Here is a 25,162-nt window from a genome sequence, read left to right as displayed (position 1 = left end):
TCTCACAAGTCAGCGTCAAATCACCGTGATGGCAGTTGTTGGGCAGGATGGGGGAGAGAGCAAGCAATGGGGGTTATGGTCAAAGGTGGCTCTAGTTTCATAGATGATACTTGAAGTTTTTATAAGAAGGATGTATTAAAGCAACACTTATGTAATTAAAAAACAAATACTTGCTGCTGGGGCTGTCTGTGTCCCAGCGTCCCAGAGCTCAGAGGGGTGGGGGAAGCGAGGCCTTAGGAAAAGAAAACTCTTGGTTTCTGCAACTCAACTCCAACTCCAATGTCTGCAACACCTTACACTTGACAACATTCCTGGTGGTTTAGAACTGATTATACATCCGGGGAATTGTTCAGGCTCTTTGCTACTTCTAGTCATTCCTTCAGCCTTTGGCCGTTTTATCTATGGCAGATGGTGAAAAGGGAAACAGAAAGGCTAGGATCAGATCCATCTGGAAGATTTTTACTGACTCAGGATAAAAAAAAAAAAGTGTGTGGGAAAGAAGACCTACCTTTCAAGCTTAGAAAACAAATCTACCAGCTCAACCTTGTGGCAGAGAGAGCTGGTTGTCTCCCCAATAGTCATCCTCCCCTCCCTCCTTAGTCAAAGAATTCCTCTCTTGAGCCGGGTGCTTGGCCAGGGATTAAGTCTGCATTCATCAATGCAGTGAAGGCGCCACGCTGATGAAAGAGGTTGTTGACGTGGGAGGAGTGGAGTGGGGGGGAGTGGGGTGTATGGGAAACTCTTATGTTTTTTAATGTAATATTTTATAATCTATGTATCTTTTTAAAAAAGACAATAAAAATATTATATATATATATAAAAGACAACACTTCTTCACTTCCCTTGCAGCTCGGTGTGGTCATGTGACACATTCTGACCTGTGAGGGTGGGGGTGGGGTAAGTGGGGAAAAAGTACATGACTTTCAGAAAATGGCCTTACAGAGAATAGGCATGCTTATCTCCCTCCTGTTGGCTGGAAGGTAGATTCAATGGCAGGAGCTCAAGTAGCCTTTTTGAAACATGAGGAGGAAGCCATGTATCCACATCTGAAAAGCCCCAGGGGCTCTGGCAACAATCCTCATGATGTGCACTATACCCCAAGTAGACACGTTCTAATAAGCGAGCATCCCAGGTATGGGTTCTCTCACCCCTCAAATCAACCTACTAAGAAGAAATGTTTTATTATTTGGGGCCGCAGCTCTGTGTAAGCTTTCCCAACGACTGGGGAAGCCAACTCTAAAATCTCTTCACTGAGAAGTCACCAGAACTTTCATTCTGAATAATCTGCACTGTTGGCCCAAGCAGGCAGCAACTATAATCCAAACGCTGTGCAGATGCCAAACCCACACATCCGTGGCAGCTGTCAGGGGCCAGGGTTCCCAATGTCTGAAGAAAGCCTGAGTTTTTTTGGGTGCTTTGTGAAAGACAGAAAAACTTCACAGAGGATAGTGCTTTACTAACATCATCCAGAAGGTCAGTGTAGCCATTCAGGAAGGAGATGTGAGGTTCCCATGCTCAGTTTCTTGTCCTGGAAAAACTCTGGCTTTGTGCATAGATTTACTGACCATCTGCACACACATGCTTCTCCCTCCCCACTAAATATCCAGACAGCAACTAAACCAGACTCTGCTGCCACTCATCTTAACCGCACAGGGGGAGCTTTACCTGCCATGACCTCAGGTGACTGGAAAAACTCATCTGGGTGCACGTAGCCCGTTTGCGGAAGAAGACACCACACCACGCGAAGCAGGCTGAGGCTGCCCCAGAGCAACCTGGCCATCATCTTCAGATCGAACTGCTGCCAAGAATGGGCAGATGTGGCTCAAGTGGTTGAGCACCTGCCTCCCACAGGGGAGGTCCCCGGTTTGGTTCCCGGTGCCTCCTAAAAACAGAAACAAACAACAAGGAAACAAATGAAAAAGCCAACTCAGGGGAGCTGATGTGGTTCAGTGGCTGAGTGCTGACTTCCCACTTATGAGATCCCAGGTTCAATCCTGGCCCCGGTATCTCAAAAAAAAAAAAAAAAAAAAAAGACACTAGGCCAAGGGGGTCCTGGAATGATTTTTCAGCTGCTACAGATGCTATTTTGGATCCACAGATCTGCGTCTGCTAAGAATAAGATTTGTGAGTTATTTATTTAAGATTTATTTTTTTAATTTATTTTTCTCCTTTTCTCCCTCCCCCCCCAGTTGTCTGCTCTCTGTGTCCATTCACTGCGTGTTCTTCTGTGACCGCTTCTATCCTTATCAGCAGCACTGGGAATCTGTGTTTCTTTTTTTCGTTGCGTCATCTTGCTGTGTCAGCTCTCCATGTGTGCGGCACCATTCTTCGGCAGGCTGCACTTTCTTTTGCACTGGGCGGCTCTCCTTACGGGACACATTCCTTGCGCGTGGGGTCCCCTACGCGGGGGACACCCCTGCGTGGCAGGGCACTCCCCGCGCGCATCAGCACTGCGCATGGGCCAGCTCCACATGGGTCAAGGAGGCCTGGGGTTTGAACCGCGGACCTCCCATGTGGTAGACGGACGCCCTAACCACTGGGCCAAGTCCGTTTCCCAGATTTGTCGGTTATTAATAAATTAAATATTAATAATATTTAATAAATAAATTATTAAAGTAAATTGTAATTTGTTCAGCTGTTTGAGCAAACTCAGATATGTCTACATACAAAAGTGATGTTAATAATCATAGTCACTATTTACTGAGTGTGCGCTAAATGCTAGACACTTTCTACACATATCTCATTGAATCCTTACCACAATCTGGGTGGTGGGTTTTGTTTTACAGATGAGGAAACTGAGACCTCTGTTGAGTAACTTGCCTACATCACAGAGCTGGAGAGTGACAGAACGGGGATTTGAACCCAGCTCCGTCAGACCCCTAAACCTACACTCCTTCCTCTGTGCCACTCTATGCCTCTCACAGCCCTTGCCTGTCCCCATTCTTTGACTCCTGTTCGTAGACTCTGGGGAGTCTCGTGCAATGTCAGCCGAGAGAAAAGGGCACAGTGGTTTCTTGATGACCGCTGAGAAGAGGCGGAGGGACAAGCAGGGCACCAGAAGCGGACAGCTGAGCTGCTGTGCCTTCCTGGGTCTGTGGAGCAGCACAGAGCAGGGCAGCGGCGCTCGGCCGCTTCGGTCACTGGGCTCAGGACTTCGGGCCCTGCTGACTCTGCCCGGCTGTTTTTAACGGCAATTCTATTCCTTGGCTTCCCCAAATCCAGTGGTTTGCCAGCAGCTCAGCCGGGCTTGTGCCCTCCAGGCATCTCCCACTTCTGCCTCGGGGCTTTGCGGGAAGTTCTTCCCCTGATAGCCTCCCTCACTCCTTGTAAGCTCCCTCCCCTGCACCCCCAACCCGTGTGAGCTAGCGTGACACCCCCTGGAAGGGTGGGCATCATGAGAAAGGAAAGGAAACCCCCATCAGAGCAGTGTAGCTTCATCCGAAGCCTAGTGAGCCGTGAACTATTAGCCTTCATAGCTCTTTCTCGCTCAAGTTTGGTGGGAAAAAGAGTTTAAAAAAGAACTTTGCTAAAAAGGGTTTGGGCGATTGTCCACTAATTCTATTTATACAAAACCCATTTGGATTTTGTGCCCTGACTGCACCCGGCCAAGGTTGGGTCTCCACAGCCCTCCCTGCATGTCCTGCTTGGCCACCTTGGAACTGTCGACCAAGAAGTAACAAACTAAGCTGCAAGGCAACAAAGGCATTTATCTGGGGTCTTAGAATTGCAATTTGGGAGCACAGATCAGGTAACAACCCAGTCATGTCCTGTATTGGCATTTCCAGGCAAGGGTTTTTAAAGAAAAATATAGACAAGTTGTTTGTGGTTGGTGGATATTGGAGTACTCCAATTATCCTTAGGTTAGATAATTAACTGAGTACTTTTTCTTATGGTTTGTTTTATGATGTCTGGATGTCCTTTGAGTTTTTGTGTATTTTTTTAAATAAGTTTTTATTTTATCCCGCCCCCCACACCAGATGGCTCCCTCATCTGTTTGCTTGTTGTTTTTGCTCATTATTTGCACTCCTCTTTTTTTTTTTTCAGTGTCTGCTCGTTGTCTGTTTTGTCTGTTTTTTCTCTTTAGGATGCACTGAGAGTCAAACCCGGGACCTTCCATGTGGGAGGTGGGTGCTCAACTGCTTAACCATATTCATTCCCTGCTTGTTTTTGTTTTTGCTTGTTGTCTGCTCATTGTCTTGTTTTTTGCTTGTTGTCTGTCTGTTTTTTCTCTTTGTCTACTCATTTTTGTTCGATGTATGCTTGTCTGCTCATTGTCTTTAGGAGGCACTGAAAACAGAATCTGGGACCTCCCATGTGGGAGGTGGGTGCTCAACTGCTTGAGCCACATCTGCTCCCTGTCCTTGGAGTTTTGAGGTGAATTGTTGCTTGGGGCTTTGACTACTTTGACAGTTTGTGATATCTGTCTGATATTTGCCTAAGAGTAATCTCCAGAAATGACCTCCCAACTCCATTTTGAAGACTTTAGCCATATTAATTCTGTTTTATTTCCTTTACTAGAATGCGTGTGCACTGGTACTCAGGAGGAGAAGGAAAACAGGTCAGGATGGTGAGGGCAGCCCTTTCCCAGCACTGGGTGTGCCTTGGCTGGTGCCAGGCATCCCCAGACACTAAGGGACTTATCCTTTGTGTTGTTCACTGTTTTTAATGGCAAGTCCTACACTGTGATTGGGGAGTGGAAAGAAGGATCTAAAATGTATACATCAAGAAATATACCCAATGAGGGAAGCGGACTTTGCCCAATGGATGGGGCGTCCACCTACTACATGGGAGGTCCGCGGTTCAAACCCCGGGCCTCCTTGACTCATGTGGAGCTGGTCTATGTGCAGTGCTGATGCACGCAAGGAGTGCGGTGCCATATAGGGGTGTCCCCGCGTAGGGGAGCCCCACGTGCAAGGAGTGCACCCATAAGGAGAGCGCCCAGCGTGAAAGAAAGTGCAGCCTGCCCAGGAATGGCGCCGCCCACACGGAGAGCTGACGCAACAAGATGACGCAACAAAGAGACACAGATTCCTGGTGCAGTGCTGCTGATAAGGATAGAAGCGGTCACAGAAGAACACACAGCGAATGGACACAGAGAGCAGACAACTGGGGGGGGAGAGGGAGGGGGGAGAGAGAAGGTGAGAGAAATAAATAAAAAATAAATCTTTAAAAAAAAAAAAAAGAAAAATATACCCAATGACCAAATCATCCTGGAAGATGATTTCCACTAAACCTAATGAAAGATATGCAAATAAAAATAAATTTCAGGAGCATTCCTAATAACTAGCAGTCAAAAAAAGAAAAGAAAAGCAAAAAAAAGAGAAAACTGCCAAACCGATACTCGTAGGCAGTGAAGATGCGCTTACACCTCATAGCACTATCAGAGACTGTTCTAATCCAGAGTGAAATCTAGAAATATGCAATAAAATGCTACCAACCATGGCAACCCTCCATTTAAACCTCAAGGCAGTGGAACTTATTAGAAACGCAAATTCGAGGGCCCCCTCCCAGCCCTACTGAGTCTGAAACTCTGATGGTGAGGCTAGCATTCTACGTGGTAAGCCCTACAGGTGATTCTGAAGCTTGCCAAAGTTTCCTAAGGAAACAACCAGAAAAAAAAGTAATTTGGATAAAAATATATATCACAATTTGGAAGTATATAAAAGCCCCGGGGCCATGAAGTATTTAGGTGAATCATGGCAAGGTAATGCAGAATTATAATTGCCAATAAACAGAAGCATATACCTGAGCAAATGTTAAAGGAAAAGCAGAAAACAAAAAAGCTGTATGCTCTTATTAGAAACTTGTTAATATGAATACATGAGGTATTGTCCTCACCCTAAATTCATTTCTGAGCTTGCTCAGGATATTCTAGTCACATCCTTTTTTCTCTCCTGTAGAGTGAAGTGTCTAAATATGACATTTTTCAGCCACATAGGATGAGGGGGTCTCTGAAATCCAGGTCACGGCCCCTGCTGCTCACCAGCTCCTACCCACAGGTGAGCACGGCAGCCTGTTCCTGCACTCCTCAATACTCGGGAACGCCCAGGTAGCTTGTGCGTGGAGTCCCCCCACTTCCCCACAAAAAGTAACTATAGTCAACATGGTTAGCCCTAATCACGCCCCCCAGCTTCCCCTCAGCTCCTGGAACCTAGCTTTTGGGAGGTGATGGGAACTTACTTAACTACTCTTGGTGGAGACTCGAAGGTCAGCAAGAGGTCTCTGGAATGGAATGTGGGAAGAGGCAGCGTAGGGAGCGCCAGCACTCACTCCTTCCACTAGGACAACTATTCAACAGGCAGGAACGGTCTGAAACAACTATTTCGAAACTCCAGATGCCAGAAGACCACTGTGCAGCATCTAGGGAAGAGCAGGAGGAAGGGGTTAATAAATTACAGTGAAGAGGAGTAACTTGCTCTCTCCCTGTGGGGCTACTGGTGCTCATCCCCAACCCTCATAGCAGGCCACTGCGGAATTCATTCCCGGGCTAGCTCACTGGTAACAGAAAGGGACATAAAAATTCTCTTAACCTACACCAGAAGTAGGCCTAGCCAATCATTGATCATAGCTATTACATAGTGACTTTGCATCACTGGGGTTTGGCAGTAGGCAGCCATTATTTTAACCTGTCCCAGAAAAAAGTTGCAGTGGAGGAGACCCAAAAAAGCTACACTTCCTCAAGGCTGCAGGGGACAGTTAGTTGAAGGACTGCATTGCTAGGCAGTGAAGCTGACTAGTAAGATAGGGAATCAACAGATGGATCAGGAACCTGGCAAGAAGTCCAGATGGACATCAATAACCCCAAGATGGCTGCTGGAGGACCCTCCCAAGATTCTGCCATTCAGAACAGGATTTCCTTCGGAAGCCAGGAGAAGCCCTGGATATTCCCCAAGGACTTGATCATTGGACCCTCCCAGGGGATTGGTGGGTGGGGTAATCAATCAAAACAGCAAACAGCTGGGACTCCTCCCCTGTCATTAGCAAAAGGATGGAATAATTAATGGTTCAAAAAATAGGTGCAAGGTGTGAATTCGCTCTCTCCCCTTTGGACCCTGATTCTGGCCACCTTCTCGCCCCCTCATGGATCAACACGCAAAAAAAACCCTGGGCATTTATAATCTATGATGGGAAATTATAGTCTGTGAAGCAGCCTGCTTTATCACTTTTCAGCCTCTTCCTCTCTACCTAGGACCCATGATCCGTTATTTTCTCCCATTTCTCTTCCCTCCCTACCTTGATAAATTACTGGCCTTACTCACCCAAAGTGCTCTTGAAATTCATTTCTGCAGCATAGCCAAGAACTTAGACAAAATCTGGGAACATATTTGGCCAGCCAGCCCAGGAGCTTGTTGGTGAGTGAAACAATGGCCTACAGCCTGTTTAATGCCTTCCTTTGGCATCCATTTTAAACAGGTTCTCCTACTGACGTAGGCTATGGGTGGGGGGACTGTTCATCTCTTCATAGATAACCTAAGCTGTCTGTGTCCTGAGCTGTGCATTTGGGGCAGTGAGAACTGCAGCCCTGCCCTTGGTAACCATGACAACAACTCCAGTCCTGGAAAAACAGTTTAGCAATGCAAACTCTATAAAATTTAAATATTTTAAATTTTATAGGAGACTATAAAACAAATGTGTTAAAAGCTTACATGGAATGTATGAAGTCCATGCTAAAAGGTTACGTAGGATGTGAAAGATATATGTTAATTCAAGCTTATTGAGCACGGAAACAAAGAACCATTTCGCCCTTCCTCTGTATAAAAAGAACTCAGAAATCTTGTTCGGGGCTTGGATTTTGAATGAGAAACTCCGGGGCTGGCCAGTCGCAAATAAATCTTTTTTTCTTTCCCAAAATTATTCCTGAGTCCTGGCCTTTCTATATGCAAATAATTGAACCTCTCTCGACTTCTACAACATTTTGGGGGGTTCTCCCAGGATTTGAAAATGAAGGCCAGAGAAGGTAGCATTTTGTTACCCTTCCGGATCCCCGAGGAAGCTGGGAGGACTCGGGAACCCAATCTGGGTGTCCCTGGATTACATTTAATCCAGAAAAGATGTGGACTCCCCTGGAATCTTCCCAATGAAAATTGAGGGCAATGGAAGGCCTGAAAAAAAAAAGAAAATTTGGGACCGAAAAAGACTCCAAACACAGAAGAAGGTAAGACTCCCCGGGGAGCATAGTCAGGAAAACCCTACCTGTAATTGCTAGGAAAGGGAGCCGGATCATCTCCCGAGAGAGCCCCAGTACCTCCAGAAACCTGGCGGGAAGCCATTCTCTCAAGGTCTGAAAAGAAAGAAAAAAAAAGGGAAAAAGCCTGGTGTTTGGGGTTTGTCTAACTACATGTTAGAATTTGGTACTGGTCTTATCTCCAGTAAAATAGTGAAGGCTTGATTATATTAAGAAAGGATGTTTATAGGTTCAAGTCCTAAGGTCCTGGAAATTGGTCTGGATTCTGAGAAACTTGGCTACAGGAAAATAAATCAGACTTCTAGTGAAGCTTGGTCTAAGTGTAAAGTTAAACAGCGAGAAAAGTTTAGCTGAGAGTCTTTTATCTTGGTGCTGAATTGCAATAAATTCGCTTTGTAAACAGCCAGAGTAAAGAGAAAATCCTGTTAAATTTTAGTATTGAAAGTTCTCTCTTTCTAAGGTTTGTAATGGTTGCAGGGACAGCTGTATCCAGAAAATATAGAGATTGTGAGTCAGATTGATAAATCTCCTGCTTCTGTATGTGCTCAAATGCTGGTGTTGAATTGTGCAATTATGTAAAGTGGTAACCTTTGGTTAAGCTGGAACCCTCCTTGCCATTGGCAAAAGAGTGACTTGATTGTAAGGCAAAACTGCGGAATCTAAATGCTTGCTCATGCTCTGCTGTCTCGTCTCTGGATCTGCCCCTTTACTGGGGCTTGAGGGCCATCTGTATCTGTGCTGCGCACCCAGGTTTATTGAAACTGGCCCCAGTCAGGGTGGCTGGGTCCCTGGGAAAGGTGCCAAATTTTAAAAAGTTCTTTCAAGCCATTTTAGCAGAGAGCTGGAAAGGGGGAGCAGCTTGCCCTTTTCTAGTGAGTCTATGCCCCATTCATAAGCCACATTCCTAGTTAATCACTGATCAGCCTGGAAGGGGGGAGGTAAAGGAGATCTCTCTCTTTGTAAGTCTATGTAGAAATGCTTTAAAATGTTTACCAAGGTAAGATACCTTGGTCTAAAGGAAAGAGGCTATTGCTTGAAAACAATAAACCTCGAATCACTTGATAGCCCTTTTAATGGTCTGGCTGGGAACGTCAGCATAAGGGTCATAAAACTGCAGAAAGAAAAAAAAAAGGATAAACCTCAACTTTAAAATCTGTGTTAAGTTTACCTTTGTTTATGTTCACTTCAAGCCTAGCCTCACCCCTTGCCTTTGCGTATGGTTATTTCATAACAGCTTCTGCCCTATAGCCCAGGGAAAAGCAGACGTGAGACATCCCTGTCTCCTGTCCTACTAGTATTAGTAACCTGCTTTCTCTCATGATTCCAAGTATGGACTAAATTGCTACCTGGTGGAATTCTTGACCCTCGGGGTTGAACATCCACTGGGGCCTTTTTATCTCCAAGGGCTGGGAAATGAAGGAGGCCTCTTGCCTTCACTGTCAGGGTTCCTAAGAGCGGCAATTCATGAGAGAAACCAGTCTCCCTGAGGCTTCAAGAGCCTCGGTGAAAGTAAAACATAAGGTTCTGAAACAAAGGAAAATTGCATTAAAGCATTGGGAACATTTTGGTTACAAGCCATTAGTTAAAAAACAAAATTCTTGCCCAAAACTACATGGTTATAGTGCAAATTAAGGGGAAAAAAACCTTTCAGGAATCTTTCAAACGTTTTGCAGTCACACTTATTTTGTAAAAAATGAAAGTTTTAAGTAACTAAGTTACCTATTTGCTCAGTGTATATCTTCATATGTCGGGATAATAATATCAAATTAACAAATGAAAATTCTTAAAAGAGCTCTATTCAAATTGTTAAAAATTGAATATGCAGTTATATATGTGAATAAATATTTCTGGAGCCCAAATTAGACTAAGCAGGATGAAAAGGTCATATAGAAATCTGATTATAGGAACTACTGGGCAAGGACCTTCTCTTTGTAAGAGCTTTGAGGGTGGGGCTAGGTGTGGCAGATTAAACTGTCTTCTAGGCTGGGGAATTAAGAATCAGTTTTCCCTGTTATTCTCCAGTTTAAACCTTTAACAGCCTTAAAATAAGGGTGCTTAATAATTCTATTACCAAATTTCAGTAAGAAAAGAAAGTCCATAAAAGCTATGAAAAGATCTTTCCTAAATTATGATTAAACAAATTATGCAATTATAATATATTTCAGAACCTAGTAGTCAGTATGCTTTTAAAAGTATTCACAGCTTCAGAACTTAAAGAAAAAAAAGTTTTAGCTTCCTATGAAAAAGAAAAGAGAACATTCCTTGCATAAACTATAATGGTTTCAATTTCATTTAGCTTGGATGTAATCTTCCTTGGTTTAAAAAACACCCATTAAATAAATTAACATTATATGTACAAATCTTAGGAGTAATGAAAATTGTAAGTCCATGTTAGTAAAATTAAGCTAAAGAAAATTATAAATATGCTCTCCTAAATAAATAAACTTCTTTAGTTGGTAATTGTAATTTAATAAGTTTATTTAAATGTGAGATAACTAGTCTATGTGGTTGTGATTAATTGTAAAAAGTTTGTAAAAATGTCTTCCACACTTAAACATTTAAATGGTTCTAGTTCTAGAAGTCATTGTTAACTAAAAACCTGGATTGGTATTGAAGGCAAAAAGTAACTTCGTGGTAATAAAACCTGTCTGAAAGTCACTGCAAGGTACATATTTAAGTAAATGGTAATGGAAAGTTATCTTGATTACATTAGGAATCTTCTGTTTTCATTTTAACAATGAAAAATATTTTCCCCCCTCTATTACTAAAGTAAAATACCTACTATTATCTTCATGGTAAAATTGTATAAGTAAACAAAGTCATTTGATATATGATGTGTTGCATTAAAATGTTTAAAATATATAAAACAAGGGATAAACTTTAACATTGTCAAACTCTATTGTGCATTCAAACCAGGTCTTAAATACATTACAGGTTGCTCCTCCATGGGAGGTATCGGCTAGGCTGGTCACTGACCCACCAAATAACAGAAGTATTTACTACATCAGGCCTTTGGTTGTGCTCCTGAAGTTGATGGAAACTACATTGCTGTTTCAAGCTCCTGCAGCAGCCAGTGATGGCTTGGTACCACCAAGCATACAATAGATAGCGCCTCCAGACTGGCACTGTTCCATAGTGCCAGAGAGCACTGTGCACCAGGCCAGTAACATACTGGAAACTCTCTCTAGGATCAACGATGCTGCAACTTGCTAAGTGTGAAGAACATGCTAAGTGGAGCCAAGATTACCAGGATACTGTAAGTAGAACTTAAACACAGTTGGCATTATGGCCTGCTCCCATGGAGAAATAACACGTAAAGTATTACAAGCCTTAAACTTAAAACTATTAATTGCAACTCAGAATCCTTATGCATTAAGTAATACATTAATTAATATTAAGCGCTATACTTTCATCCTGTTCTAAATATATGCCTAATAGTTATAATGTTATCTTTTCTATTCTGGATCAGGTACAAAAGTATATTAGACATGTTAAATTCCTGGTAACTTCATTTTCTAAATAATTAATAAACATGTCTATAAAATAAGGTGGCGGTCTTAACTGAAAACAGTGGGCCACCAGAGGCTTGCAGGTGGCCGGGTAATTGGTGCCAGGCTCAGCCACCCTGCTACCCTACTGTGCTCTACTGTGCAGCAAAGTGAGGCTTGCTTGCTAGTGATGGGTCACCTACCGGACAGTCAAAATTACCAGAAATTATTCAATTAAAACCAAAATGTAAAAAACTTTATTCTGTAGTTCTGATTACTCCCACAGCTAAAAACTAAGTGAGTTTGCAACTTGGTGCACTGATCCTGAATGAAACCAAAAGTGGCCCAAAAGGTGCCAAATCACCAGAAGCACCTGACGGAGCACATGAGTGTCAATCATTAAACAGCCTGAAATGCGTCTTCAGAACAAAGCTAAGTACCTAATACTGTTATCTATTACAATTTCTCTTTGAAAATAAATAACTTAAAAAATATAAATATATATATATACTGTTCTCCACCAACGTTTAAAAGGGTTGCAATCTTTATAGGCACCTAACTTTGTCTACATCTGTAATCCAATGTCCTCTTTAAAAACAAAACAAAACAGGTATTCCAAAATTTTAATTAAGTTTGTTTCTTTCAGAATGAACATCTTATTAACCATATGAAAACTTCATCCAGCTTCATACAGAATGCCAGATCCATCTTCCTCCAGTCAAAATAAAATAACAAAGTTTTCACACCTTGTTAGGTAAGGACTACAACCCATGGTCAGCCGGAAGTAGTGACAGAAAAGAGATCATCTCCCTTCAGCGCCCTTTAAAGGTGTAAACTCTCTAAGGGTAAAATAAAATTAATAGATGGATCTGGAGCTTAGCAAGAAGTCCATGTAAGCACCAGTAACCCCCAGGATGACCGCTGGGGGGCCCCACCCCCAGGATTCTACTGTCCAGGATGATAGATAACTTATGAAAACAGGATAAACCCCAGATGTTACCCAGGAGCTTTGTCTTGGGCCCTCACTGGGAAATTAATAAGTGGGATAATCAATCAAAACAACAAACAGCCACCCACCTCATAACTCCAACAATAATTATGCCAAAACTTAGCAAGATAAGCTGGCATAAAGGGGGGAAATGATGCAGGCTATGGGTGGGGGTGCTGTTTCTCTCTTTGTAGATAACCTAAGCTGTATGTGTCCTGAGCTGTGCATTTGGGGCAGTGAGAACTGCAGCCCTGCCCTTGGTAACCAGGACAACAACTCCAGTCCAGAAAAACAATTTAGCAATGCAAACTCTATAAACTTTAAATATTCAGGGAGACTATAAAACAAATGTGTTAAAAGCATACATGGAATGTATGAAGTCCATGCTAAAAGCTTACCTGGGATATGAAAGATATATGTTAATTCAAGCTTATTGAGCACTAAAACAAAGAACAATTTGGCCCTTCCTCTGTATAAAAAGAACTCAAAAATCTTGTTCGGGGCTCAGATTTTGAATGAGAAGCTCCAAGCCCGGCCAGTCGAAATAAACCTTTTTTTTCTTTCCCAAAATTATTCCTGAGTCCTGGCCTTTCTATATGCAAATAATTGAACCTTTCTTGACTTCTACAACACTACGAGCCCCCAAAGGATGTAATCCTGGGAGGGAAGGGGCTGGAGTGTGGGAACTCTGCACCCACACTGGGCACCCAGGCTTGTGAGATCTGACCCCAGCCACCATGGCTGGGGCATTGGGCAGTGGCTTAAATCATGGCCCTGCCAAGACAGAGTTTCCCCGGCAGAGTACCTGGTACTGCAAAGCTTCTTTTTAAAGCCCTTTTAGCAGGCAGCAGCTTTGCCATCCAGCCTGGCTGCCATTGCCTTCTCCCACCCTCTCCCCTCAGTGGCAACAAGGCAATGATCGAAAGCCAGGGGCTTGCCCCTCCCAGCAGGTCCACACCTTTGCAAGCCTGCCTTCCACACCTGCTCTGGGATGAAGTGGGAAGGCCATGGGCAGGGCCACAATGGATGGCAGTCACAGGCCAGAACACCCTTGCATAATTGACTTTTACCCACATCTTCCCTTCCTACTCCTACTACTGAATTTCTCATTACAAGTTTGTGTTAAAATGCCTTGGAATGTCTTAAAAACTGTAAAACTGAAAATGCCTTTGCTAGCAAGGGAGTGATTGCCTCAGGGCCCCAAGGCCTGTTAGCAAGAACAATTGATCTCTAATCACTTAATGGCCTTTTAATGGCTGGTCTCAGGGAAACTCCGAGACAGTAAAGTCATAAAACCAGGACTGCACCTAAGACCTCCAGAAAAATAGGAGGAAGAAACTTTCTGTTTCTTGTCCAGGAAGGAGCAATGTTCAGCTTGATAGGCATCCGATCTATTTGGTTTGTCTTTCAAGTCCAGACCTGGAAACATTTGGCGGCAGAGTCTCTGTGATTCCCAGGGTGGCGGGAACCAGAGAAGGAACTCTGAATGTCCCTCAAGACTTGAAGGCCTAGGCACTTCGATTCAGAGAGCAGCCAAACATCCCCTTAGTTTTCAGGTGCTTCTGTTTGGTTAACAGTGCAGGCAGTCTTGGACCCGGGGATGTCAGGGGTGCCGAGAACCAGAGCACTAAACTCTGAATGGCCCCTATTCCTTGGGCCCTTCCATTCAGAGGGCAGCCACATATCCCCTGAGACTTATCTCAGATGCTTTGATTTGGGTAACTGCTCAGAACGTCTCCCACTAACTCTGCTTGTGTGCATTGGTCTGATCTCCGGAATTATCAGACTTCCCCCAGGACCTAGGTTTCCCACAGGGATGCCTATAGGCCAGGCTCTGAAATTTAAAGTTCTCAGGACACTGGGAACAGAGCATCAGCTCCAAGTTATGTGGAGTGGTGACTTGGACTCTGAGATGCCAGATCAGTTGACTAAAAAGTGCTTCTTCATTCTTCCTAGAATAATGGGCACAGCCTCTGGCATACCAGCAATCTTCCCACAGGAGTGTCTTCTCAAGAACCAGGAAATTCTGCCTAGAGCTGGTCTACATGGCCACAGGATAGCCAAGAGAAGCCCTGAATTCCAGTTAAACCAGTGTAAGAAAAGAGGACAGATAGACCTAAAGCCCAGAAACCTCATGTCATGTCTCCTTAGAGAAATGAGGGACTACGCCTCAAACTTCCATTAGTTTAAACTCAGTTGTGCCTATAAAAGGTGTGAATAGAGGTCAAGATCCAGACCAGTTACTAAACCTCTCCTGGAAAATAAGAAACCTCATGTCCCATCAATTAAAATCAAAGACTTCCTAGAAATGCCTAGGGTATAAAATTCTCTCTTCTGTTTTAATCTGGGCTTAACTTTGTGCTCAACTTTGAAATCTTTAACTTTGTCAGTTTGCTTGCACCTATGAAATCAAATTTGGGGTTCACCTGTTACAAATTGGGTAATGGTGAAAGGTAATCTAAAAATGGGTAAATGTCAATACTGTCTTGCTAGTGAATTTAATGTGTAAATCACAAGTGGAATTGATTAAACTGCTAGAAAAGAAGAGAAACTTCAGTTTTTCCTAATAAAATTTTTGCAGCTTAGTTAATAAAGGTACCCAATTCACCTTAAGGTAAAAACTTACTAGAAACTATAACTAAGAGTTAAGATAATTTATAGATGCCTTTATATTATACAACAGCAAAATGATAATAACTGAAATTATAGTTGGGTAGATTTAGCCTAAACCTTCTATTGTAAGTGTGAACCTTAAACTGACCTTACCTTTGTTTATGGTCACTTCAGGCCTAGCCTCACCCCTTGCCTTTGCTTATGGTTATTTCATAACAGCTTCTGCCCCTGTGACTCAGGAGAAAGCACACTAGAGACATCCCTGTCTCCTGTCCTACTGGTATTAGTGACCCTGCTTTCTCTCGTGGTTCCAAATGTGGACTACATTGCTGCCTGGTGGAATTCTCGACCTGCAGGGTTGAACGTCCACTCTTCCAGTCCAGCGGCTGCCGGTGTCCTGTTATCTCCGAGGACTGGGAAGTGAGGGAGGCCTCCAGCCTTGACTGTTGGGGGGGTCCCAAAAGCAACAATTCATGAGGGAAACCAGTTTCCCTGAGGCTTCAGTAGCCTCAGTGAGTATATATAGAATTAGTCTTGCTCTTTCAAGGTCTGCTAAAGTCAAAGTGAGAAACAAAGTCTTGAAGCAAAGGAAAATTGTATTAAAGCATTGGGGACATTTTGATTATAAGTCAGGTTATAAGCCAATAATTAAGGAATGAAATTCTTGTGCAAAACTGCATGGTCACAGTGCAAATTAGAGTAATTAAAAGGAGCCTTCAAAGAAATCTTTTATATGTTATCTTACAGTTAAACTTATTTTGTAAGAGAATGAAAATTATAACAATGAGTCCTGTATTTCTTTGTCAAACTCTACTCCTGTCTGCCTATTTGCTCAGTGTATAACTTCATACATCAGGATGATAATATCAATTTAACAAATGAAAATTCTAAGTTTATATCTAATGAAATTAAGTTAAAGAAATGTAGATCTGCCCTCTTTTAAATGCATAAAGTAAATTCCAGTGGTTGCTAATTGTAATCTAAGGTAAATTAACAAGTCTGTGTGGTTGTGGTCAATTATAAAGAGTTTGTAAAACCATCTTCTAAACTGAAGCATTTAAATGGCTAGTTCTAAGAAGTCATTATTAACTAGAAACCTAAATTGATATTAATGGCAAAAAGTAACTTCATAGCAGTGAAACCTGTCTGGAAGCCACCTCAATGTGCACATTCAAGTGGTGGTAATGAAAAGTTACCTTGATTCCATTGGGAATCTTCAGTTTTCATTTTAAAAAATGGAAAAGGTAGTTTTTCCTGTACTGCTAAAGTAAATACATGCTAATTTATGTTCTTCATGGTAAAAGTGTAGAAGTAAGAAGAAAAGTATCAAAAAGTTCATTTGATATGTTATACATTACATTGGAAGTTTAAAAAGTGTATAAAAATCAAGAGATAAACTTTATCATTGTCAAACTCTCTTGTGCATTCAAACCAGGCCTCCAGTACACTGCAGGTTGCCTCTCCATTTGAGTTATTGGTCAGGTTGGACCCCTAAAACAATAAAGGTATCTATTACATCTCTGGTTGTGGTCTTGAAGTCAATGGAAACTATGTTGCACTTCCAAACTCCTGCAGTAGCCAAATGCCCAATGAATATCATCTCCAGAATGGCCCTGAAGGGTGCAATGCACCAAGGCAGTGGAATGCTGCAGCTTACTTTCCTAGCTTCTCTCTAGAGTCAATGATGCTGCAGTTTGCTGGCTATATGAAGAGCATACCAAGTGGAGCAATGATAACCAGAGTACTATGAGTAGAACTTTTTTAAAAAATTTCTTTGTCTTTATTTATGTTTTTTAATGTTACATAAAAAAATATGAGGTTCCCAAATACCCCCACTCCCCTCACCCCACTCCTCCCATAACAGCGATCTCCTCCGTCATCATGGGACATTCATTGCACTTGGTAAATACATCTCTGAGCACTGCTGCACCACATGGTCAATGGTCCACATTATAGTTTACACTCTTATGAGTAGAACTTAAACAATTGGCATTATGATCTGCCCCCATGGAGAGAAAACATGTAAGATATTGCAAACCTGGAACTGGCTTAACTCACCCAATGTGCTCTTGAAATTCATTTCTGCAGCATAGTCAAGAATCTAGACAAAATCCAGTAACAGCAGGACAAGAAAGCTCAGTTTGGGGGGCATTTTGGAACCAGTCTGCACACCTTTTATGGGTTCCTAGTCTTGTTGCAGATGGGAGACTGACTTAGTATGTCTTTCTGGCATGCCCCTCTTCCCAAAATTTGCCCTCCAGGCAAAAGAAAGCAGCTTAAGACAACAAAATGAGTACAAGAAACTATGGAGGTGATCAGTTTGGGCAAAGTCTGGCTGGCTTCAAACACCCAGGAGAGGGAGGTCTGTCTCCTGGGAAATGGAGAGGACAACCAAACTCTTGTGAACAGGGGAACTCCAAAACAACTAATAACCAAAGCCCAGGACAAGACACAGGCCCAGAGGGACAGGGAAAACCCTGCACACTGCATTTGATTTGGCAGACCTTCCTGATAGGCTGAAGCTCAAGAAAATCTGACATCATCAGCTGGTTACAAAATCAAGAAACAGACATATCAGGGAATAAATTCCAGAGTTAACATTTCAAAATACTAAAATGTGTGGTGTGCAACAGGAGTACAAAATAAAGAAACAGGAAATAATGGCTCATCCAAAAGAAGAGAATAAAAATCCAGAAAACACCAATGCAGAAGACCAGAATGTGGACAAGCTGAATAAATACTTTTAAAAAATGATCTTAAAAATGCTCAAGGAGATGAAGGAAAGCACAGAGAAAGAACTAAAGAATATTAAAAAAATAACAAATGAGCAATATGAGAACCTTAATAAAGAGATAGGAATTTTAAAAAGGAACCAAATAGAACCACAAGAGTCGAAGACTATAATAACTGAAATGAAAAATTCCCAGGGGTTTTCCAGAGCAGATTGGAGCTGGAAGAAGAAAGAATCAGTGACCTCAAAGATAAGACACTTGAAATGAGTCATGCTGAGGAATAGAAAGAAAAAAGAATTATAAAAAGCTAAAATAGCCTAAGTCACCTCTGGGACACATTCAAGCATACCAATACATGCATTATGGGAGTCCCAGAAGGAGAAGAAAGAGAGAAAGAGGCAGAAGGAATAGTCAAAGAAACAAAGACAGAGAACTTCCCAAACTTAGCAATAAATGTGAGTATGCCCATCCAAGAAGCCCAGAGAACACCAAACAGGCTGAACATGAAGAAAAATATACCCAAGGTAGCAGTTTGATATTATTTATGAATTCTAAAAAGAAATATAGATTATGTTTGTAAACTAGTTAGTTCCTCTGGTGAGATAACCCTTTGATTGTATTAGATTCAGCTGAGATGTCTGATTACATTACGTTAAGATTAGGCCTCTGATCCAATCATATCATTAGAGCACAACTCAGCCTCCTTGGGGATAAAACAGATGCTCACTCAGAAGTAAATACACAGAGAAGAAGAATATAGAGGAAGAGAGACAGCTCATGAGACACAGCAGAGGCCCCAGGAAGAGAGATGAGCCTGATAGTCTACAGCTGACCTTGTGAAGAGACCTGAGTAGCTAAGCCTGGAAAGAAACGAGCAACCTACAGCTGAGACTGGAAGAAACTGAGACCACAGAGCCTTAAGACAAAGAAGGAAGGCTGAACCCTTGCATACGCATACATTGCCCGCCATCTTCCTCCAACATATGCCCAATGACTATGGGTGAGAGAGTGCCTCTTATGGTATCTTGAGTTGAACTCTTTAGGGCCTTGTAACTGTAAGCTTCTACCCCAAATAAATACCCTTTATAAAAGCCAATAGAGTTCTGGTACTTTGCATCAGCACACCTTTGGCTGGATAATACACCCCATCATATACTGATCACATTATTTAATGCAAAAGACAAAGAGGGAGTTCTGAAAAGTGCAAGAGAAAAAGCAGTGTGTTATACAAGGGAATTCCAATTAGAGTGCATGCTAATTTCTCATCGGAAACCATGGAGGCAAGAAGACAGTAGGCTAAAATACTTAATGTGTGGAAGGAAAACAATTGCTTACCAAGAATTTTTTATCTGGCAAGACATTATTTCAAAAATGAGGGAGAGGGAAACGGACTTGGCCCAGTGGTTAGGGTGTCTGTCTACCACATGGGAGGTCCGCGGTCCAAACCCCGGGCCTCCTTGATCCGTGTGGAGCTGGCCCATGCGCAGTGCTGATACACACAAGGAGTGCTGTGCCACGCAGGGGTGTCCCCTGCATAGGGGAGCCCCATGCGCAAGGAGTGCGCCCTGCAAGGAGAGCTGCCCAGTGCGAAAGAAAGTGCAGCTTGCCCAAGAATGGCGCCACCCACACGGAGAGCTGACACAACAAGATGACACAACAAAAAGAGACACAGATTCCCATGCTGCTGACAACAACAGAAGTGGACAAAGAAACAAGACACAGCAAATAGACACAGAGAACAGACAACCGGGGTGGGGGGAGGAGGAGAAATAAATAAATAAATCTTTTAAAAAAATGAGGGAGAAATTTGATTATACACTTTGGATGGATTATATGTTTTTTTGAAAACTTTTCAATAAAATTGATTTTTAAAAATGAAAAAAAAATAAGGAAGAGATTAAGACATTCCCAGATAAACAAAAGCAAAGGGAGGTCATCACCACTAGACCTGCCCAACAAGCTAAAAACAATGCTAAAAAGATTTCTTTAGACTGAAAGTAAAAGGGCACTATACAATGGTTCAAAGTGGTAAAAAAGAAATAAAGAACTGTGGTAAAGGTAACCATTTGGATAATTATAAATGCCAGTATTATTGTCATATTGTTTGGTGTACAACCCCACTTCCTACTTCCTACAGGTGCTAAAATGAAAATGCATAAAAGTAATGATAAATCTATGGTTTTGTACATACAATGTACAAAGAAATAAGTGGTAACAAGTGAAAAAAGGTGGGGGGACAGTGGGGTATAGGAAAAGTATATGTGTATGCTACTGAAGTAAAGTTGATATAAAAGTTATATATTTACGATGTTAAATTTTAACCCAATGGTAGCCACAAGGAAAATTGATAAAAAATATATCCAGATAGAAAAGAGAAGGTAATCAATATGGTACAACACAAAAAATCAAATAAATATAAAAGGTGGCATCATCAGAAGACCTGAGGGACAAAAAAGTATAAGACTTACAAAGCTAAATAGTAAAATGGCAGAAGAAAGTGTTGCATTATTAACAGTGACTTTAAAAGTAAGTGGTTTGAACTCTTCAGTAAAAAGGCAGAGTTTGGCAGAAAGGGTAAAATGTATGACCCAACTATATGCTGTCTGCAAAAGACTCACCTTAAATTCAAACATACAAGTAGATTGGAAGTGAAAGGCTAGAAAAAAATACACCATGCCAGTAGTAACTGAAAGATTGCTGGTATCGCTATACTAATATTTGATAAAATAGAATTCAAGTAAAAAACTGTTATGAGGGACAAAGACTGTCATTATATACCGATAAAAGGGACAATTCAACCAAAAGATGCACCTAACAGCAGATCTCCAAAATATATAAAGAAAATACTGACAGATTTGAAATGAGAAATTACAGTTCTCAAGTAATAGCAGGAGACTTTAATCTACCACTTTCAATAATGGATAGAACTTCTAGTCAAAAAATGAATAAGGAAATACAACACTTGAACAATACTCTGCACCATTGATCTAACAGACATATATGGAACACTTCACCCAACAACAACAAAAATACACATTTCTCTCTAGTGCCCATGGATCATTCTCAGGATAGACCATATGTTAAGTCACAAAACAAGTTTCGGGAAGCGGATTTGGCCTAACGGATAGGGTATCTGCCTACCACATGGGAGGTCCAATGTTCAAACCCAGGGCCTTCTGACTCATGTGATGAGCTGGCTCGCACACAGTGCTGATGCACGCAAGGAGTGCCGTGCCACGCAGGGGTGTCCCCCACATAGGGACCCCCATGCGCAAAGAGTGTACCCCATAAGGAGAGCCACCCAGGGCAAAAAAAGTGCAGCCTGCCCAGGAATGACGTTGTACACACGGAAAGCTGATGCAGCAAGATGATGCAACAAAAATGAGACACAGATTCCGGTGCCGCTGACACAAGTGGACACAGGCGAACACGCAGTGAATGGACACAGAGAGCAGACAACTAGGGGGGGCAGGGAAGGGGAGAGAAATGAATAAAAAATAAATCTTTAAAAAAAACCAAGTCTCAATAAACTAAAAACTATTAACTTCACGCAATGTATGTTCTCCAACAACAGAATGAAGGAAGAAATAAATAACAGGTAGAAATGGAAAAATCACAAATACGTGGAAATTAACACACTCATTAAAAAAAACAATGGGTTAAAGAGGAAATCAAAAGTTAAATTAGGAAGTAACTTGAGGTGAATGAAAATGAAAATACAACATACCAAAGCTTATGGGATGCAGCAAAGTCAGTGCTGAGAGGGAAAATTTCACTGTTCCTCAGAAGTTAAGTATAGAATTAACATCTGCTGGCAATCCCCCTACTAGGTATAAACCCAAAAGAATTGAAAGCAGTAACTTGAATGCACATTGCAGACCAATTTTCATGGTGGCATTATTCACAATTGCCAAGAGATGGAAGCAACCCAAGTGTCCATGACCCAATGAATGGATAGATAAAATTTGATATATATGTACAATGAAATATTATTCAGCCATATAAAGGAATGAGGTCCTGATACATGCAGCTACATGAATCATGCATGAAACCTGAAGACATCATTTTGGCTGAAATAAGCCAAACACAAAAGGACAATTATTGTATGATCTCACTGATCTGAATAAATCAGAATAAGTAAACTCCATAGAGTCATAATCTAGAATATAGGTTACCAGAGGACAAGATGGGAATAGGGAATATGAAATTAAGGCTTAAAATGTACAGGAGTCCTATTTGGAATGATGGAAATATTTTGGTAATAGATGGTGGTCATGGTAGCACAATGTTGTGAATGTATTTAACAACACTGAAATTCATATCTGAATGTGATTAAAAGATTGTAGGGGAAACGGACTTTGGCCCAGTGGTTAGGGCGTCCGTCTACCATATGGGAGGTCCGCGGTTCAAACCCCGGGCTTCCTTGACCCGTGTGGAGCTGGCCATGCGCAGTGCCGATGCGCGCAAGGAGTGCCGTGCCACGCAAGGGTGTCCCCCGTGTGGGGGAGCCCCACGCGCAAGGAGTGCGCCCGTGAGGAAAGCCGCCCAGCGTGAAAAGAAAGAGCAGCCTGCCCAGGAATGGCGCCGCCCACACTTCCCGTGCCGCTGACGACAACAGAAGCGGACAAAGAAACAAGACGCAGCAAATAGACACAGAGAACAGACAACCAGGGGAGGGGGGGAAATTAAATAAATAAATAAATCTTTAAAAAAAAAATATTATATATGTGGTAACGGAATAAATTTTTTAAAAAATCCATGGAACTACACAAAGAGTGACCCCTAAGTTAAACCACAGACTATAGTTAACAGTACAATTATAAAAATGTGCATCATCCATTGTGGCATGCAGAGTAGCATGAGCAAAACAAATTGTACTTGTAACTTAGCAAGCACCTTAGAATAGACATAAAGTTTCTATAGAAAGGCACATAGTCCTGTTGACTATTTTTTGTTCTTTTTCTTTGTAAAGAAAATATAAGATTTATCTTGTAGCTTCACTTATTCCCTGCTCTTACCACTGTGAAACATATAGGCAGCAGGCACAACACACATCTTACATTAACCAAAGCAGAAAACAAGAAAAGATGCCCAAACCCCTTCCTAAGGATGATGAGGTTATGATTCTCTTTATTTCAAACCTGTGTAAAAGCTGTAAAAACAAAACAAAAATCCTTGACGGGGAGGCAGATTTGAGGTTGATTAGCTCTCCTGTCCTCCACCACCAAAAAAGCCCCCTGCCCTCCCAGCTTAGTTCCGTGCATCTGTCTGTTCTGCCCACCGAGCGCCGAGCCCGAGACCATTCCTCTGCCTTCATTTTGGCAGCCCAGATGGGACCAGGGTCCTTGTAAGAACGGCGCTGCTCGTGGATTCCTGACCCTGAGGGAGGACGTTCCTGGGCTCCTGTTCAGCGGTCACCGGGTGTCGCACTCCTGGTTGAACTGGAAGTCTCCTGCCCCGGGTGTCGAGGATCCTCAAGGTGCAGGGCTCCAAGGAATATGGGTTCTGTCCAGTGTGTTGCATGTGAGAATTGTACTGTCTGTCTTCTCAGCGGCACAACTCCTGCCAAAGCTGTAAGCGGCAAGGGCACACTTGGTTTTGGGCTTGGATTAGGAAAGGGACCAGCTCTGGCGCAAGGAGGTGTGGGTGAGATTGGTTGCCTCGGCCTTGGTTTCTTGGAACTTGTTTGATTAAATTTTAACTAGAATGGGAAATAACCAGAGTTCAGAGGTCAAAGGAAAGAGCATTTTTAAGACTTGGGAACAATTTGGTATGAACCTATGAGTAAAAAGAGAATGATCCGTCTATGTAAGGAAGTCTGGCCTCAATATGCATTAGAAAATGAACAAAAATGGCCAGCCCAAGGGTTCTTAGAATGTAATACTAATTTTACAATTATATCGTGTCATAGGAGATTAAGTGATTCCTTATATTCTTATATAAGGAGATTCCTTATATTCAATGTTTTACGGCACTAGCCTGAAATGAAAAACTTCAGAGGGAAGGTTTCAGGCACAGTATATTGCTGGCTAGTCAGGCGCCGAGCTGTCAGTGCTCAAAAGCCAGAGATGTCAAGGGCTCATTCTCTCAACCAGCTAAGGAATTTTTTTTTCCTCTCTCTTTCCCCCTCATTGTCTGCTGTGTCCATTCGCTGTGTGTTCTTCTGCATCTGCTGGCATTATCCTGCGGCACTGGGAAACCGCATCTCTTCTTTGTTGCGTAATCTTGCTGTGTCTGCTCTCTGTGTATGTGGTGCCACTCCTGGGCGGGCTGTGCTTTTTTCACGCAGGGCGGCTCTCCGTTTAGGGCACACTCCTTGTGGGGGGGGGGGGGGCCCTATGCGGGGACGCTCCTGTGTGGCATGGCACTCTTTGTGTGCGGCAGCAGCACTGCGTGTGGGCCAGCTCACCACACGGGTCAGGAGGCCCTGGGGATTGAACCCCGGAGCCTCCATAGGGTAGATGGACACTATATCAGTTGAGTCACGTCTGCTTCCCAGCTAAGGAATTGATTAATCAACCCTCTACTTCAAAGTAAGAATTAAATAATTGTAAAACTGAGGGAAGCAAAAAATCAGAAAAAAAAAAACCACTTCCTGATTCTAACCCCACTGATGCTGATGCTGATGAAGTTTTAGAGTCCATCAGCCTACTTCTAGGCTGGGAATTGCTATTGTCCCAGGACCTCTTCCACCTCTCTATCAGGGAGAGGGAAACGAACCTGAATTATTGTTATATCCTCCAGAAATGGCCTCTCTACCCTATACCCAAAGTGGTACAACTCTCAGCCAGGGTGCCTCTGCTTCAGGAGGGCAAGGCTAAGGCCAATTTCCCCTCTAACAAATACCTGCAGGAATAGAGGTGCAAGGACAAGCAAGGGGCTAACTGAATGTGCATACTCCATTTTCAACAGAGGTCTAGGTAATTGTAAAGTTCAGGTCCCTAGTTACACAAGGACCCCAGAAGGATGGAAAATCTTTTCAAATCTATATTTGGAGCTCCCAACCCTAAGTGGGCAAACATTCAGTCTTTACTGTATATGCTTTCTAAAAAAAGATTTATTTATTTGTTGCCCCCTCCTCCCCTCCCCACACCCTGCTGTTTTTGCTATCTGTATCCATTTGCTGTGTAATCTTCTGTGTCTATTTCTTTTTTGG

General features: G+C 42.5%; 1 protein-coding gene across 4 annotated transcripts in view; it reads right to left on the bottom strand.

Annotated features, from left to right (window-relative positions):
* PIGZ (phosphatidylinositol glycan anchor biosynthesis class Z) overlaps positions 1 to 25,162 on the bottom strand; it is a 62,361-nt gene that overhangs the window by 6,227 nt on the left and 30,972 nt on the right. The window contains exons 2-6 of one of the 4 annotated variants that reach the window (XM_071214708.1): positions 9,532 to 9,709; positions 8,194 to 8,281; positions 7,973 to 8,102; positions 6,181 to 6,360; positions 1,666 to 1,882 (exon numbers count right to left, since the gene is read on the bottom strand). In XM_071214708.1, the coding sequence (XP_071070809.1) occupies positions 1,666 to 1,783 (118 nt within the window). In that variant the 5' untranslated portion in view covers positions 1,784 to 1,882; positions 6,181 to 6,360; positions 7,973 to 8,102; positions 8,194 to 8,281; positions 9,532 to 9,709. The remainder of the gene's footprint in view (positions 1 to 1,665; positions 1,883 to 6,180; positions 6,361 to 7,972; positions 8,103 to 8,193; positions 8,282 to 9,531; positions 9,710 to 25,162) is intronic. The other 3 variants (XM_071214705.1, XM_071214707.1, XM_071214704.1) reach the window with 3 other exon arrangements.

Source organism: Dasypus novemcinctus, chromosome 4, assembly GCF_030445035.2.
Source record: "Dasypus novemcinctus isolate mDasNov1 chromosome 4, mDasNov1.1.hap2, whole genome shotgun sequence".
Lineage (NCBI taxonomy): Eukaryota > Metazoa > Chordata > Mammalia > Cingulata > Dasypodidae > Dasypus > Dasypus novemcinctus.
The sequence above is the reverse complement of the archived record's forward strand: the minus strand, read 5'-3'. Positions and strand labels throughout refer to the sequence as shown.